Source organism: Acanthochromis polyacanthus, chromosome 6, assembly GCF_021347895.1.
Source record: "Acanthochromis polyacanthus isolate Apoly-LR-REF ecotype Palm Island chromosome 6, KAUST_Apoly_ChrSc, whole genome shotgun sequence".
NCBI lineage: Eukaryota > Metazoa > Chordata > Actinopteri > Pomacentridae > Acanthochromis > Acanthochromis polyacanthus.
Genome location: NC_067118.1, coordinates 38,760,806 through 38,778,516, shown reverse-complemented (window position 1 = coordinate 38,778,516; position 17,711 = coordinate 38,760,806). Strand labels below are relative to the sequence as shown.

Here is a 17,711-nt window from a genome sequence, read left to right as displayed (position 1 = left end):
CACTGAGGGCTATAGCCTCAGATGTCAATGTCTAATTATACTACTGCATATTATTGTAATTGCTGAACCATCAGTGTTGCAAATAATGACAGTAAAAACTGTAAGAAAACAGAAAAAAGCCATTTACAATCATACAGTTACAGAAACATGCAAATCTTCACATCTAAGAGGCTCAGAGTGTACAGTATGTGGACCTTTTATTCTTTCATTTTAAAAACCTGAACGTTTGTCGCCTGTCTGAATTTTTTGTGTTGATCTCCCTGCTCTCACTCTGACCCACATTAGGAGGCAGTCAGCTGAATGTGAACATGCCACACAATACACTCTTTGTTTTTCACATCTTTTGATCACTCGCTCACACATATTTCCACTGAGTCCCTTGTGATAATCAGCTGCTGACCGCCAGACAATCCTCATTTTTACCAATAAATTCTACGTGTTTTTATTTTTTTCTCACTCTTTTTTCTTTCTTTTTCATTGAAAAGAGGAAAACACACCAATGTTAATAATATTTATTTTTTTTACAGATGCAAATGACCTTAAATAATATCACAAACGGCACATAAAAATACTCTGGGAGGACAAACAGCAACAAGCAGCCTGACCGACGACAGCAGGACCCGAACTGAAGCTGGGAGTTGAAAAAACGGTTTGTCAAGTTAGTCGACCTTCAGTTCTCTAAAACTGGAGGTTGTTTATTCATGGATTTGGCACTGGTCGAACTTGTGCAAGGAGTGAAAAGTGAAGGAGCGGATCATCATGCATCACACTCAGGAATGTATGTCCAACAATAAATACTGACGTGGCCTCGCGCAACCCAACGGAACCACTGTAGAGGCACAAAAAAAAGAAGCAAGAATATCACACATATACTGAAGATGGAGCTCTATCTGTGTCGAAAATGTCTGCCATGCTAGCAACAATTTGAGCATTTTTATGTGTTTCTGCATCACATATTGAACCAATTTTGCTGCAGAAGTTGAAGATTTGATGAGAAGTCAGAGCTGCAGTCCGGATTTTAGAAACACTGAGGTCATCATTGTGCTTCCTCCACCTCATCCACACCAACCAAGTCCTGTTAGACTTAAACTGAGTTGTGCTTGCTAGGAAATTCATCAGCATTGGTTTGCACCAGCGATTCATCAATTCTTTAGTGTGTGTTTGAGATTGTTCAGGAATTTTAGGCCTAGTGCACATGTATGTTGGGTTTTTGGTCCAATTCCAGCAGGCTACCAACGGTGGCGCATCAAGTTGCTCAGTAAAGTTGCTCGTCTTGTTAGCAACACCAGCATAATTTAGCCACTCCAACCACTGCACATTCAAAAAGATATTCAGAACGACTGGGTTCCTGTCCACACAGGTGCTGTTTTTAAAGAAATTTAAAAAGAAAAAGTTGGGGGGAAAAAGTGCTTATTAGTTCCAGCAGCATTGAGGCACGAAATAAATTTACTCCTCAGTATGTGTCTTTTAGCAGCGTCAGCATTGGCAAAACTTTTGCCATGTCAACCATAACACAAAACTGGCTCTTGTACAGGAAGGAGATAACAGAGCAACCTCTGATGCGACATGACAAAAAAAGCTTCCTCTGTCTACGCATCAACATTTTTCAAAATTCAGTGAGATAATGTTGCATTTTTTTGCATGCTGTTTGAAAACTGATCTTCATCCATATGAAAAGCAAAAACACAACGGAAGGATTGCAAAGACGAAACAGGCGGGGATATAACCGTAAGTGTGAAGCCACGCTAGCGAATAAGAAGCAGCAAAACAATGGCTATCAGTTCCAGCAGGTTACCAACAGTGGCACATGTTTTTTAGCAGTGTCAGTTCCAGCACAATTTTGCCACGTCAACCATTGCACATAGCTGGCACAAATACAGGAATGACATAAGAGAGCAACCTCTGCTGTGACATGATGAAAAAAAGTTTCCTTTGTCTACACATCAACAGCAATGGCATCTTTTTGCACTGCATATTTAAAAAAATAAATGAACAAACTGTGTTCCCTCCCATGCAGGTGCTGTTTTGAAGAAATCTTCATCCATATTTAAATTCATAAACACAACTGAAGCACCGCCAAAAGCAATGAAACAACAAGTGGTGATATGATCATAAAGTGGATGATGGTAAAGCACGTTAGCCAATCAGAAGCTGGATTGCGAACAACCGCACATTGAGATACGAAGTAAAGTTACACCTCAGTATCTGTCTTTTGCAGCATCAGCACTGGCACAACTTTTGCTACGTCAACCATTGCACAAATCTGGCTCATGTACAGGAAGGAGATAACAGAGAAACCTCTGCTGTGACACGACAAAAAAACATGTCGGTATTTCAAACAGCAGCGACCTAAAGCTGCATCTGCATGTTAAACGAGAGGACAAAATGCATAAAAAATGTTGTAAAAAAAAAAAACGCCTGCTTCTGTAGAGTAAGGAGTGTTAGGATTATAAATCTAAGTAAGGGTGCCAAATGAAGCCCAATCTGATCTCATGGACTCCTGAAACTTTGGTGCATGTCTCCTTCTGAGTCATTTTAAAATCGTGCCCTGTCATGAAGGCTCTGATACGGACTTTACAACGCCAATTCTATGAGTCTGCAGATTTATCTCCAGGACTTTTCCATAGTTTATTGTTAAATTGCTGTTGTATAAATGCGGTTGTCGTTGACCCCTCATAATGTCCTCAAGCAAGAATGAATGAGGGAAGAAATCCAAAAGTGCTCGCCATCGTGGTTGTTTACTGGACACTTGTAGAGTTGTTCGTATTTCTGCCAAATTTCTGAGTAGGATTTGAAGATGTTAGTGACTTTCCTGACCATTGATCCATTATCTATCCATTATCTATACACCGCTTAATTCTCATTAGGGTTGCTGGAGTCTGTCCCAGCTTACTTTTTGGTTTGGTCCAACCAGTAGCCAGGGTGGGTGATTTTAGCCAACAGATGCAGTCTGTTCTTTCCTTGTGAAGCTGTCACACATCATGTGCTTCAGTGTATAAAACCTACTGGCAAGGCTTAAAGTCAATGACGATACATACATGAATCACAGTAGGGAGGGTTGTGGATCATGTGCCAACAGGCTAAAGGACAAGCCTGAGCACCAACGACAAGAGGGCTGAGATGAGAGCGGTTCCTCTCCAACAGTTTTTGATCAATAGGATTGTTTCACATTTTCATAAATACACTCTGTACATGGTGAATTTCATCCATTACTGCGAAGACGCATTCAGATTAACACTTTTAACTACAGTCCTCTGAACAGTAATGGTCCTTGATCAAGCTACTGGTTGCAGAGTAAACAACCTTAATTGAGAAGTTGCTTGTTTTCTATCTCAATAAACAAACATGCTCAACACTTTCTTTAAAAAAAAAAACACCCAAAATTGCACCATTTATCAGGGCCAGAAACTGTAAAAACTGAAAAATGGTCATATTTTCAACTTTCTGAGAGTCTTTCCATGGTTCTTGTGCAACAAGCATCCATTCATCCATCATCTATACACCGCCTAATCCTCATTAGGAGGGCTGGAGTCTATTCCAGCTGACTCAGGGTGAAAGCAGAGGACACCTGGACAGGTAACAGTTTATCACAGGGCTACACATGGAGACAAACAATCACACTCACATTCACACCTACAGACTATTTACAATCACCAGTTAACCACAGCATGTTTTTGGACTGTAGGAGGAAGCCGGCGTTCCCAGAGAAAACCCACACATGCACAGGGAGAACATGCAAACTCCATGCAGAAAGATCCCGGGAAGGCCGGGACACAAACCGTGGATCTTCTAGCTGCAAGATGACAGTGTTAACCACCGAGCCACTGTGCTTAAATGAACCTTAAATAAACCCGGGAATATTGCAGAGAATGAACAACTGAGCTGGAACTCAGAGTTTGCTTTTGTAATCCTTCTTTTGTGCCTGTTGGACTGACAGTCAAACACTGCAGCAGAGACGTCTGAGGGTTTAGAGCAGGCTTTAGGGTGAAGACTGGGATCAGGCAGAATGAGATATATAGGTCATGGAGAACAGGAGTGTGACAGCGAGCTTTTGTAACACTAACCACTCCCACCTCTGGGGTGCAGATAACTCTCCAATGATCCACCAGAGCAGCTGTCAAGCGAAGACAAAAAGACGGAACGAGAAGCCTGACAGATGAGCCGTTCCATTACTAACTGCTGGATTTGCTGAGTCATGTTGCATAATTAAACTTAAAACGTCTCTTAGAGGATGGATAAAGACTACGGACATTTGTACATCTAACAGGAAACTTCTGTAGCTTTACCCAACCAAAATCCATTTCCATCGACAGGTTAAGACTGATTTTAGTAGTCTTTATGCATGAACAGGATTGGTAGTGTGAATTTAAATTTCCACTTAATAGCACCGTGTGTTACACTTAGTATAAGTTTGAATTTAAGAAGAGCTGGTACAACCGACTGCAGAGAACACCAACTAACTAAACTCTAAATTAAATTTAAAAAACTAAATATGTCTCAGAATATTGTCTTTTTTGTTTAAATTAATACCAGAATATAGTTTTTCCAGGAAACATGCTAAAAAAATGGACCATGATGATAAGAATAGCAAATTGAAACCTAAAAACAGGGCAAGAAGAAGCCAAAAATATAACCTCAGTGTTCTCAATGCTAATTCCAGTCCTGTTTGTAATAAATGCTCGTCTCTTCGTGAAGTTGTTCCAGATTCTCTCCTGGGTTTTGGATTCTCTGTATACGTTTTATTAATGAGTTAAACTCTGAATATGCACATTACTCGAGGCTCGGTACAGGAATTACAGACATTGTACAGGAAAAAAGGTCACAAACCATGGAAATATATTTCTTTTTTCAACATAAATGATCAAGAGACATTATTCATTCACTGACAGATTAAACAGAGGATGACACACAGAGACTAAAGGAAGCAAACACTTTGGTACACAGATCGTAGGTCCTCTCTCTTATTTCCACAGCAGCAGCTCTCAGAATCCTCCTGTAACTTTTCACAGACATGATATGTTTATATCCAAATCTGTACAATGTCCTGATGTGGAAACGGAGGGAATGTGATGAGAGCTTGGTTTGTGTTGTGCTTGCATGTTCACTTCTCTGCCTGCACAGCTCCCATACACAGACTCCCCTCCTCCTCGATGGTCTCCAGCTCATCAGTGCGAATGGCCTGCGTGATCAGATTGAGCTCCTCACACATGGTCTCGTAGCGATACGCCACCCGGATGTCGGGGACGTTGGTGCGCCTGATGTCGTTGCTCTCCTGTCCCTCCTTGATGTAGTTCGGGCCGAGCCAGTAGTTCTTCGCCTGAACGAGACGAGAGATCGCAGTGAGAAGTCAGAACAACAGACTGAGGAGATGAAACTGGATAATCCAAAGTGATGTGACGTAACTGGTACCTTGTGAGAGAATCCACTCATCAGCACACTGTTTCTGGCAAGTTCACACATGTCGCAGGAGCTCAGTTTCCACACCTGAGCAGCAATGCTGTACTCTTCCATCAAGGGCTCCTGCACAGAAGAAGCACAGTTAGAACATTCTGTAAACGGCCCGGCGAAGGATTTCAACAATATGCAGTCTGATCCAAGTCATTTAAAATTTTGCATCTGTGGATGTTTAGTCCCAATTCAATCCATTTTCCTACATAGTACACACTTCCAAGCATTGCAGATTAACTGTACTACCTTGGTGCACCACTAGGTGGAACCTCTTAGTTTTTTATCAACCACAGGAAGCTGGATGTAGAGGGCATTGTGAGGGTTTATCTAGTGAACAGACATCATGACAAAATCTTCTGTGCCGCTTCATAACCAAAAGCCAGTGCACTTTGTAAATGTTTTTATATCACAGTAGCAGAAGCAACAACCATCTTTGTGACCAGTGCAATTTATAATAGCAAAAACAAAACATTAGAAAGAATGTGTAATGAAGAAAACATGATATTACCTAACAGGTTCAAAATGCTGACTTTATTAAGAATATTCTCAAATGTAGACAAATGGGTCAATATGTAATTGAGGGACTTTTGAAGTCCATGGGATATAACTTGCATATGTCTTTATAAAAAGCAAAAAAGAATGTTATTTATGTTCATTATGATCATGTCTTTACAAATTCCAGAATCATTTATTATGGAAACAATCATCTATTAATAAAAAATGACTGGATATCACTAAAATGTCAACTAAATAACCGCCCCAATTTAATAACAACCACCTTCTAATTAGATAATCATAAAATGAGTTTACTCACAAAATGTTAGATTGTGTTCTTTTTATTAAGTTGAGATAATCATGACAGATATTTCTTTTTCGGTAATATATCAAATTTTATATGGAAAATAAATTGTATCTGTGTCCCAGAAATCACTTTCAACTAAGTTCCCCATCACAAAAACACCTCTCCAGGAAGTGTGTTAATTCCAGATCACATGACCTGCTCCACATGATGTCATTTCCTCCTGAAGAAAAGACTGGAAGACTCCAAGGCTTTCTGAGTTATTTAATATAAAGTAGTGTGTGAGTCAAGTGTGGATTCATGGCATGTCAACAGGTTTTACCAATATCTTTATAAGTAACTTTCAATTTCAATTTTACTCAATTGTAAATATAATATTTAGAAGAATCTTTCTGTAAAAATGCCATGTGGTGTTTGGTTATAGGCGTCCATGTTGATTTCAGGCCCGAAAACAGCAAAAATATCAACTATGATACAAAAAATTCAAAAGATCAGGGATCAGACTTGGTTCTTGCTGATACCAATCAATTAAAAAGCGCATTTATCTTGATCTAAAATGTCTGTGCACATGAATTTTGTGCTTTAAATTCTGTGATATTTCCATGTAAAATGATCTAAACCAGGGAGTGTGAAACGAACCATTAAGACCGTATTTTGAGGAGAAACATTTAAATACGAATTCCAGGAGAACATGCAAGACGTTCATTCATTTGCTGAAAAGTTTCAGAATATGTGACCTTTAAATGTGAAGCAGTCTAGCTGTAATTTTACTGTAAACGCAATAAACTGAAGACACATTTTAATGGTATTTACAGTGAATTTACCACTTCAAAGGTGGGTGTTATGAATGGTTGTGTTTGCTGACCTTGGTGAAGTGAAACTGCAGAGGATCGTCTGTAGACAGAGAGACCATGAGGCCTCTGGACAGATACTCCGGCAGAGGGTTACGATGGTAGCTGAGGAACAGGCTGTTATTGCTGAGAGGAGACATGGCGATGCCAATCTGGGCCAAGTAGTAGAGATACTGCAGCACAGGAGCCTGGAGGGACAAGAAATGCATCAGAATCACAATAAGAGGCCCAGATTTCACATGAGCCGCAAACAGTGAAGCTAAAGCACAAGGTTTTTCTTGAATTCATCATTTCCTTTCAAACTTTGGCAAACATAACGCCTCCCGTGTGTGTGAAAGCAGCAGCTGCTGTGATTTTGAGGTCACACCTTCCGGAGCAGCAGCCCATGTGAGATATTCTCTGACAGCATGAAACCAGACACCAGATGATGGATCGGTCCGGCCTCCCCACAATGAGGACGTAGGACGAGTGTGTGGAACCCCCGCTGCCTGGAACGAAAACACACAAACAGTAGGAGGGTGAGTGAACAACCGCTGCTGTTGCCCAGGGAACCAATTATAAATCCCAGGATAAGAGGATAAATCCCAAAGTTTATTTTCCTGACAATATGAAGCTTATTTTACTGAATGAAAATAGAAAGAGTACAGTTGTTGTTAAGGTTTTTGCATAACTGTATTTTGCAGAATCTTGTCATTTTTTTTTAGCAAATTTTTAATGTGGCATGCAGACTAATGCAATTTTTGATGAAACCGACACTTAAATGTGGTAAATTTCTTCTCACAGAGCTGCATGTAACAGACGATTAGTTCAAGTACAGTCGGAAATTTGAAAATCCAACCATTCTTTTTCTGTTTTCACAGTCCATAGCTCTGATGAATGGTGTCATTTTGCTCATAGTTTACTTTAAAGAGAGCGAGCTTTTCAAAACCGCTGATGGTTTTGTGGTTCAGAGGGTTAAACAGCACAAAAAAAGCTCAGATTATTTACTGGAGAAATTTGATCTAAGTCAAAGCTAAAGTAGATTATACAAAAAAATGATAATATTGTGCGCATTTTTCTGTGCATATTTGCTTTGATTATAAAACAACATTATAACATTATAATGTTCATGGTAATCTGGCCTTTAATGTGCGCAGTTAAAGCATCAATAAAGTGCATCTCAAAAGCAATTTACTGATCACAATATTAAATTAATTTTGTTTTATTAAAGCACATTTCTTCTTATTATTTTTAATTATTTTATTTGTCTTTGTATTTCTACCTTTATTATCTATTTCTTTTATGGATTTATTTGTGGATTAATATTGCTAAATTATTTATCTTTTATGTTACAAGCCCATTTCTTCATTTTTTCTTATTTTGTTCATTTGTCTTCAAATTTACACTTTTATTTGCTTATTTTTTATAGATTTATTTTTGTAATTTGGAACTCTCTCTACTCTGTCACCAACTATAGAATGTTTACACAATAATAATGTGTGATGAATCAAAAAGACAACACGTTATGGAGGTCACTTTAACTCTCGTGTCGTCCTGGGGGTCAAAATTGACCCGTTTTAAAGTTTGAAAATGTGGCAAAAAAAAAAAAAATAGATTTTCACGGTGAAACTTCTGATTTCCAGATTTTCAACATTTTTGAGAAATCTTTGAACATTTTATGGTGGAAAAAGAAATGTTAAAAATGTTTATTAAGAACATTCACAAAAAAACAACCAAAATCCAGCGAATTTTGGTTGTTTTGTAAATGTTGTTAAAGAAAATATTAGAAGTTTTACTGATATATATGGAATCACTTCAGATATTTTTTAGGATTTTTTTGGAAGATTTTTACTCATTTTTGAAAATATTCGCAGGAATTTTCTTGCAAAATTTGGGGGATTTTTTTTAAATAAAACTTTTAAGGGAAACTTTTAAGGAATTATTGAAATTTTCTTCCTGAAGGTCTTGCAAATTTTCAAAAATTTGGGGAATTTTTTTGCTAAATTTTTTTATTTTTTCAGACAAGGAAACTATTTTTTAGTGCCCGTAAATGAGGACAACAGGAGGGTTAATTGAGGCGCTGCTGACGTACCTGCGCAGGTGATTCAGCACAGTCATGTTTGCATACATATAGTAGAGGTAGTAGGAATACGGCGGGTTGTCCTCCTCCGTCCAGTTCACCGGCAGCGGACTATCCAGGTTGAAGATATGTTGCTCTGGTTTGGACTCATCATCCACGCTGTCGAAGCCCACAACCTGAGAGAGAGACCGAGGGCAGAACCATAAAACCCTCTGACTGACAGCAGAACATCCGTTTGATCAGACGGTAAGAAGTCGTACGTGCTGGAGGAAGAGGTGCAGCTCTGGGTGGCTGCTGGGGTCGACCGTAACTTCAAACAGAGGCATGAAGATGTTCTCCAGCATTTCCTGGAAGTTGCACAGTTGTTTCTTTGTGTGGTAGACGTCGCTTTGAAGAGAGAATAGAAGCACACGAAAAGGTCAGCTGTGAGTTACTGAGAAAATGTTACTTTACTCGTGTGTAACTGTGACCAAGGATCACCAAAGACTCAGTCACTGTAATCACAGCTCATAGTGCACAGAAATTTTACCGTTTTCTTTTACAACTACAAGGACTGCATTTATAATTTCATCAAAACATAGAAGCAAAACGCACATTTTTTACAGCAAGTATTCACGGTGAATTATTGTGACACATAAAGCAATTTAAAAAATGAGACTAAGCAGGAATGAAGCGCATTTAAAGAACATACACAAACATGTTTCATCAAGACTGATCATTTTTATTTTTATTTTAGCTCATCTGAGTGTAAGAACAAAACTGACTCCAATATAAATAAATAATTTATACAGTTAATTTTGTTTATTTAGTCGGTTACTTTAGAAACTGACAAGGATTTGTATAAAATATCCGTGTTCATAAATATACAAAATATACATGCAAAAATAAACCGCTAAATAAATAAATAGATGAATAAATATCATAAATATCTAAAAATAATTTAAAAAGAAAATATAAACATTATTAATAACAGCAGAGATAAAACAATTCTAATGAAAATAAGTTTAAAAATAAATAAATAAATGTAAATAATTAGCTTAAAGAAAGAAAAAGAAATAGAGAAAGGGTTTATTTTCCATAATTAACATGCATTTCTATCCTTAAAACATCTGTGATATCTATGCGTCCATCCATCTTCTCTGTTATATCTTTATTTGTTACCTTGCTGTTCTGTGCCTAATTTCTAACTAGCCGCTGTAACATGTAAACTTTAATAAAGTTCATCTTATCTTCTTATTTATAAAGCTTGTATAAATGTATTAGTTCCTTGCCACAATAGTACACACCAGTTAACTGCTATATATGTCAGCAGATTATGGACTTTGCTTTGAAATACGGCAATAAAAAGTAGCAAATTAGACCGACTTGTGTAATTTATAACATTGCTTTATATTTTATTTGTTTCGTGTTTGAAAAAGTAACAAATGTGAGCTATAGTTGTGAAAAACTGTAAATCCAGTGCAGTAAAAAGTAAAACATTTGCAACAGAGAAGAAAAGTGCAGTGGAATAAATGTTGGAATACAGGAAAAACAGAGACTCAGTGATGTATTCGAGTTCAGTAAACTCACAACAGTCGTGGTACTTGAACGAGCCAGCGCACATTATCAGAGTAGACCTTATGTTTTACAGCCCACGAGGCCAGTTTGTCCCACTCATCTCTGGATCGACCGTAGATCGACAGCCTGAGCTCCACGTTCTGGTATTTGCTCTCCTCCAGGTCGGCCATCACCTCCTGAGGAGCAGCGACACAAACAAACGGTCAGAAGAGGGCGCCGGCGCCTCAAACGGGCACTCTGCTGCAAACACAAGCTGTGGTGTGAAGTCTGTTCAGTCTGTTCGCACCTTAATGATGTGACCAAAGTATTTCCCCTCGATGTAGTTGTCCGTTTTGATGAAGATCTCCCTCAGGATGGACTCGCCAATGGGATTGTATTTGGCGTTGAACTTGTCAAACCGATGGAAAGTGTTGCGATCCTGGAAATAAACACTGTGTCTTTATCTCATTTTCACATAGAAGGAAGACAGACAGACAGACAGACAGATCCTTCGTTACTCACCGCATGCATGTCCAGAGTGTCGACACTGAGGTCAAAGGCCGTCAGGTTCATGCTCTCAAACACCTCCATGAGCGTCTGGCCCTTCCCTCGTTCCACGTGAACGATCTCTTTAGGATACTTCTTCATGGCTCTTTTGATGAAACGTAGAAGATGCTTCTGGTTCATGCAGGATGAAGCGTGAATGTGCGTGTCGACCTGTGAAACGAACCAGAGAAACAGGAAGGAGTTATATCTGAGTGGAGTCTGGTTTTGGATCACAACACGCAACAGTGATGAAGCGAGGAGGAAAAGTCGCCAAGTTCACCTTACGGATATTATAAAAGTCTCGATGTGGGACCTTCTTCTGCGCTGCGAGCTCCTTCATCTCGTTCAGCAGGATGTGCATCTGGAATTTGGAGCTGAGGTACTGCAGACGGCGATAGCAGAAGGACTTTCTGTGGCAAAGGCAAACAAAATACAAACAGTGGGCACTTCCTGTGATAGTCTGAGGATGAGCTGAGTTAATTCAAATAAGACACAAGAGACGATCAGATCAACGCCAAAATTTAGTAAAATTAAAAATTCAGTAAAAGTAAAATCTTTTAAGATCTATCTAGACCAGGGGTGTCAAACACGTGGCCTGTGGGCCAAAACTGGCCCTCCAGAAGGTCCAATCCGTCCCTCGGGATGACTTTGTAAAGTGCAAAAATAGCAGAGGAGACATTAACGGAAGATTTGTGTTTCCTTCTGGTCTCGCTTTTGCTTTTGTCTCATTCTTGTCATTTTGTGTTTTGCTTTATTCATTGTTTTCTGTATCGTCTTTTATTTGTGTCTTCCAGATAGATAGATAGATAGATAGATAGACAGACAGACAGACAGACAGACAGACAGACAAATATTTTCAGCTTACACTGGTCCGTTGATGATGAGGGCCATCATGACGTTCATGTCAGCGATGTACTCCTGCAGGTCTGGATACGGCAGGTCCAGCTCTGTGCTCCTGTTAGCAGAATAGAGAAGTTTACTTTGCTGCCAGTGAAATCTGTGAACTTAGTCTGAAAGCATCGAGGATGAGGCCTGCGTGCAGCGTCACAAATATCTCACTTTTCCATCGTGCTCCTGGTGGTGTAAACATGCATGACACCGCCCACCATCTTACAGCCGTAGCCCATGTCGGGGGGCATGCTGGCAGGATCCTGGTTCTCGTAGGGGTGCGTTTCAGAAACAGGTGGGTGCACTGTGGCATCTGAGAGGAGACAGAATGTGGAACTGTGTCACTGCTCAGAGCGAGGTGGGTGCGAGCATGCAGCTGAGGTGAGCCTACACGTTGTGAAAGGCTGCTCATGGGAGCGAGCAGATGGACGGTGAAATCTGTGTTTTAATGTGAAAGTGCCGCACATGACGCTGGAAACCTGAATACTAGAAGTGGAGTCAGTCAGCAGAGCAGGAACAGAGATGCAGATAACCTTTTATTAATGTTATTATTTTGATTCATTTTTCTCCACGTTACAGATTTTTTTCCTATCTGAGCTGAAGACCTTTTTCCAGTTTTCCAGATTGTAAAAATCACATTTTTTGTGATTTTTGCTGAAATAAATTAATTTCAAACGCACAACTTTGACTCATTTCCAGCTGCTTCCCTGCCTGCAGCAATATGTCTGATTGGTGACATGTGAGAAACAACAGTCTATCAAAACTAAAGGATCGATGTTGAAGTGAAACGTGTAATTTATATACATATTTACAAAAGCATTTCAACACATTTTTGTGGTAGGGTTTGAGTTTGAATTCTAAATTTGGCATCAAGATTTTCCTTTTTACGGGAAATGTACACCATCAGTCAAAAGTTTGGACATTGATGGAATAAAACCATATCAGTCGACCTCTACTGTAAAGAGTGTTACATTTTTAAGCCCATTTTGTCACGACTTTTACCTTCTCCAATGATTAATTCTTGAACGTTGTAAAAATAGCTCAGCATAAGGCTCCACAGATCGAGATGATGTCTTGAAGTTATTTGTTTATTCCAATCTACAGTCTAAAACCCAGATTTATTTAAATGTTAAGGATAAAAAATAGAGAAAATCACCAAATTTCTAAACCTGGAACCAGAACAGTTTTTGCTCCATAGAAAAAGCTTCATCCATCATTGTAACTGTCAGTAAATAACTGATTTATTAGCTAAGCATTACACCACAAATCAATACGTCCCATTGGTTCTACACAGATGCTCTACTGTTTCAGAGTGCAGTCTGAGTGATGCTGCTGATGAGTTCATGTCTACCTGCAGTGACTGTGGTCTCTGGGATCTCCTCCTCGTAGATGTCTAAATCCAGAGGTCTCTCGCTGAGCTCCTGCAGGTATCGAGCTGTGGTCCTGCAGAAGCTCTGCATCGACAGACCCATGTACTTTTCTCTAATGAACAGAGCTTTCACCACACATTTGGCAGCATCCAACAGATCTGTGAATGGAACCTGGATGGAAGAACAATAGAAGAAAAACAAATGACTATGGAAGCACAAAAAATGTAGGAGGAGGTGTTATTTGATGGTGAGAAACATCACAAAACAAAGCCTGTGCCTCTACTAAGAAGGTTTTTTTTTTGTGTGGATAACCACTCCAACTCACCCCACATTTCTCCTCTCCTGAAATAGTGACTCGCTGGTACTCTTTCTCTGCAACCAAGTCTCTCTCCTGCAGGTCTGGAGTTTCGCTTTGTTCCTTCATGTATCTAATGATCAAGAAACGTGTTATATGTCTACTTTTCAGGCAGTTTAAGATGCACATTGAGTTGCGGATGACTCACTCAAGATCTGTGGCACTGTCAGTCTTCATGAACTCCTGTTTGGCTCGAAGGAGGATGTCGGGTTCAAACCTGAGGACAGAGAAGAGTGACTTCACTCTGGGATCATCAGACTACAAACAGACACGTTGCTACACTAACTAAAGCTGTGACCCAAAGTTTACATACATCTGTAAAGATCATGTATATAACGGCAGTCTCAACATTCCAGTGACTCCTTTACCTCTGAATTTTCTACGACGGAATCAAGGAAACATATGAATCATTCGTTCTGGTTCTTACATAGATGTATCTTAAGTCTTCTGGAAATATGACAAAATCTGCTGGGTCAAAAATATACATACAGCAATGTTAATATTTAGTGTAATGTCTTTTGATAGCCTTTTGGTAGCCTTCCACAACCTTCTGGCAATGTTCTAGTTTATCTTTGACCACTCCCCTTGATAGTATTGGTTCAGATCAAATAACAGCTTAGTTCTAACCTGATTTGGTGATTTCTTTACCACTCTTCAAGTGTGTTTGAGGTCATTGTCTCATTGAAACATCCAATTGCGTCAAAATCCAACCTTCTGGCTGATACTTTTCGTCTTTCTTGAAGAATGCGGATGTAAGTATAAAGTGCATGTCTAAGTGCCACAGTCAGGAAGAAAACAGAAACTATCACCTGCTACTGAGAGACAGTTGGTCAGGATGGTCAAGAGTCAACCACAAATCACTAAAAAGTATGTCTGCAATGAACTAGAATCAGCTGGAATACAAGTGTCAGTGTTGAGCTGAGAAGCTTCCATGCAAGAAGTTCTTCCTCCAGAAGAGACGCCTTAAGACTGAAGTTTGTTGCTGATGACATGGACAAAGAAAAGACCTTTCTGTGGGTGGAAGAAACAAAAGTAGAGTTGTATGGCCACAAAGACCAAAAATGTGTTTGGAAGAAAGAAGGTGAGGCCTGTAACCACAAGACCCAAAACCTACCATCAGGCAGTATTATGCAGTATTATGCTCTGAAGCTGTTCTGGTTCCAGTGGAGCTGGCGCTTTCCACACGGTAAATAGAATAATGAAGATAAAGGATCACGTCTGTTTGGGACTGAATATATTAAATATTTAAAATGTCATAGAGGAGTCACCAGCTGCAGTCAACTGCAAACATGTATGAGAAGCTAACAGGTCAAACTACTAAGAAACATTTTTTAAAAAGTAACATATCTTTGTATATCACCAAAATTTCAATTGAAGTTGCTGTATGTATAATTCTGACCCACGAGATTTTGTTATATTTTCAGGAGACCTATTATAAATTTATGAAAGAACCTAAATGAACTAAGTGATTGTATTTTTGTAACAAAGGCACATATGCTTCAATTATTCTCTCTCCATTCATCCATCCTCTATACACCGCTTTATCTTCACTAGGGTCGTGAGGGGGTGCTGGAGTCTATCCCAGCTGACTCAGGCGAAGGCAGGGGACACCCTGGACAGGTCGCCAGTCTGTCACAGGGCTACATATACAGACACACAATCACACTCACATTCACACCTACGGGCAATTTAGAGTAATCAATTAACCTCAGAATATTTTTGGACTGTGGGAGGAAGCCGGAGTGCCCGGAGAAAACCCACGCATGCACAGGGAGAACATGCAAACTCCATGCAGAAAGATCCCAGGCCCAGGCCGGGATTTGAACCGGGAATCTTCTAGCTGCAAGGCAAAAGTGCTAACCACTACGGCACTGTGCAGCCCTGCAATTATTCTGTCATAGAAAATTTAGAGTTATAGGAATCATTGGAAACTTGGTCTTTACAAGCGCATGCAAACTTTTGTTCACAGCTGTGCTTCCCTCCTCCTATCACTTACTTGACATCTTGGCTGATCTGTCGCTCGAGGCGCTGGCGTCTCTCCTCCAGCTGTTCGATGGGGCTGTCTTCAGGAAACTCATAGGGGGCGCTACGCATCTCACTTTCTGCCAGGCTGCGGGAGAACAGCTCCTTCACACAGACACACACACACAGCATTAAAGCCACGAGTTCAAGAAATCCTAACTTATTGGGTTAATAACTCTGCACAATAGCTGAGGACTGACCTCGGCAATCTCCTTGTATTTCCCATCCATGGAAGTACGCAGGTCAATGGACTGTTTCAAGGCCACAGGGATCCCAGGCAAGGAATGCTGGGAAGTGAGGAGGTGGCGAGCACCACGGAGATCAACTGCAGATAGAGAGGGGAAGAAAACCGCATGTTACATACTGAGGAATGCTCTGATCATCTATTCTCACAGGCCTTATTTTGAGGCTTAAATAACAGCACATAATGCAACTTTGAATGGAAAAAATAACACATTCCCTTTACCATAAGTTAAAGGCCATAACTTACACAGACACATTAATTGCGGAAAACACCAACTTCCTCTTAAACATTTGGGGGGTTGGGTTGGACTTAAAAATGTCGTTATCCTGTAAAATTACCATTTATCAGAGCAAGAAACTGTAAAAACAGACAGTTATCAGATTTTCAACTGTCCTTCACCAAATTGTGCAAAGTTCTGTTGGAATAAATTTACTACATCTAAGCTTATAAATGTGATAGTTCTTTAAAAATCCCTTTATTCCACATGCTATTTTTTTAAAAATCACCAAAAATAAAGCATGTACAAAAACCAGATACTGTAAAAAAAAACAACTAAAACAACAACAACAACAAAAAAACAAGCCAATAGTAACTCAACTGTGACCAATTTTCATGTTGCAAAAATTCAACGACTTTTTAATTGGACTTGGGCTGAACTGCAGACAGTGTATCACCCATCTGATGCACCTGCAGCCATTTTAGTTCCACTTTATCAGTAGCTCATTTAATTAATTTATTACTTGTAGCAAACAAATACAGTGTGAGGCCTCATGTGCCGCAGTATGTAAGCTGATCCTGTCTTTAGATCAGCCTGTTGTTCGTTTAAACTGATGGTTGGGTTTAAAGCTGTTAGCTCAGCAGCATCCTATCCAAAGCAGAGATATCAGATTATGATTGTTCCTGAGACCTTGTGGGACCTTTAAAAAAAGCTTTTCACCATGAAGTAATGTACTGAGCTGAAAACAAAGCCCTGGGTCACCAGTGAGGAGGAGATCCACAGCTAAAAGTTTCAGTCTCTGATACGAGTGATCCGGGTCAATATAGAAATGCTGGACTTTTTCTAACATAGTCAACATTTCTGCTGTTTTCAGGCCTAAAACCAACATGGCCGCCTATAACCAAACACCACATGGCATTTTTAGAGAATGACTCTTCTAAATATTATCTATACAACTGAGTGAAATTGAAATATATTTCTAAAGATATTGCAGTAAACCTGTTGACTACTTTATATTAAATAACTCAGAAAGCCTTGGAGTCTTTTCTTCAGGAGGAAATGACATCATGTGGAGCAGGTCATGTGATCTGGAATTAACACACTTCCTTCAGAGGTGTTTTTGTAATGGGGAACTTAATTGAAAGTGATTTCTCGGACACAGATACAGTTTGCTATTTTCCATATAAAATTCGATATTTGCCAAAAAAGAAATATCTGTCATGATTATCTCAACTTAATAAAAAGAACACAATCAAAACTATTTTTAATAAGCTCATTTTATTATTGTTTAGCTCATTAGAAGGCGGCTGTTACTAATAAGTGATTGTTTCCATAATAAAAAATGACAGCATTTGTAAAGACATGATCATAATGAA

General features: G+C 39.4%; 1 protein-coding gene across 4 annotated transcripts in view; it reads right to left on the bottom strand.

The window, feature by feature from the left end:
• Nucleotides 1-497: 497 nt before the first annotated feature.
• The window catches only part of ampd2b (adenosine monophosphate deaminase 2b), a 32,398-nt gene continuing 15,184 nt past the window's right edge, over nucleotides 498-17,711 (bottom strand). For all 4 annotated transcript variants that reach the window (XM_022205340.2, XM_022205341.2, XM_022205342.2 and 1 more), the window contains 17 exons: nucleotides 16,075-16,199; nucleotides 15,849-15,979; nucleotides 14,001-14,069; nucleotides 13,823-13,925; nucleotides 13,479-13,668; nucleotides 12,299-12,440; nucleotides 12,105-12,194; nucleotides 11,520-11,649; nucleotides 11,216-11,410; nucleotides 11,001-11,132; nucleotides 10,727-10,890; nucleotides 9,418-9,544; nucleotides 9,170-9,333; nucleotides 7,466-7,586; nucleotides 7,113-7,286; nucleotides 5,410-5,520; nucleotides 498-5,317 (listed from right to left, as the gene is read on the bottom strand). In XM_022205340.2, coding sequence (XP_022061032.1) covers nucleotides 5,102-5,317; nucleotides 5,410-5,520; nucleotides 7,113-7,286; nucleotides 7,466-7,586; nucleotides 9,170-9,333; nucleotides 9,418-9,544; nucleotides 10,727-10,890; nucleotides 11,001-11,132; nucleotides 11,216-11,410; nucleotides 11,520-11,649; nucleotides 12,105-12,194; nucleotides 12,299-12,440; nucleotides 13,479-13,668; nucleotides 13,823-13,925; nucleotides 14,001-14,069; nucleotides 15,849-15,979; nucleotides 16,075-16,199 — 2,384 coding nt within the window. In that variant the 3' untranslated portion in view covers nucleotides 498-5,101. The remainder of the gene's footprint in view (nucleotides 5,318-5,409; nucleotides 5,521-7,112; nucleotides 7,287-7,465; nucleotides 7,587-9,169; nucleotides 9,334-9,417; nucleotides 9,545-10,726; nucleotides 10,891-11,000; nucleotides 11,133-11,215; nucleotides 11,411-11,519; nucleotides 11,650-12,104; nucleotides 12,195-12,298; nucleotides 12,441-13,478; nucleotides 13,669-13,822; nucleotides 13,926-14,000; nucleotides 14,070-15,848; nucleotides 15,980-16,074; nucleotides 16,200-17,711) is intronic.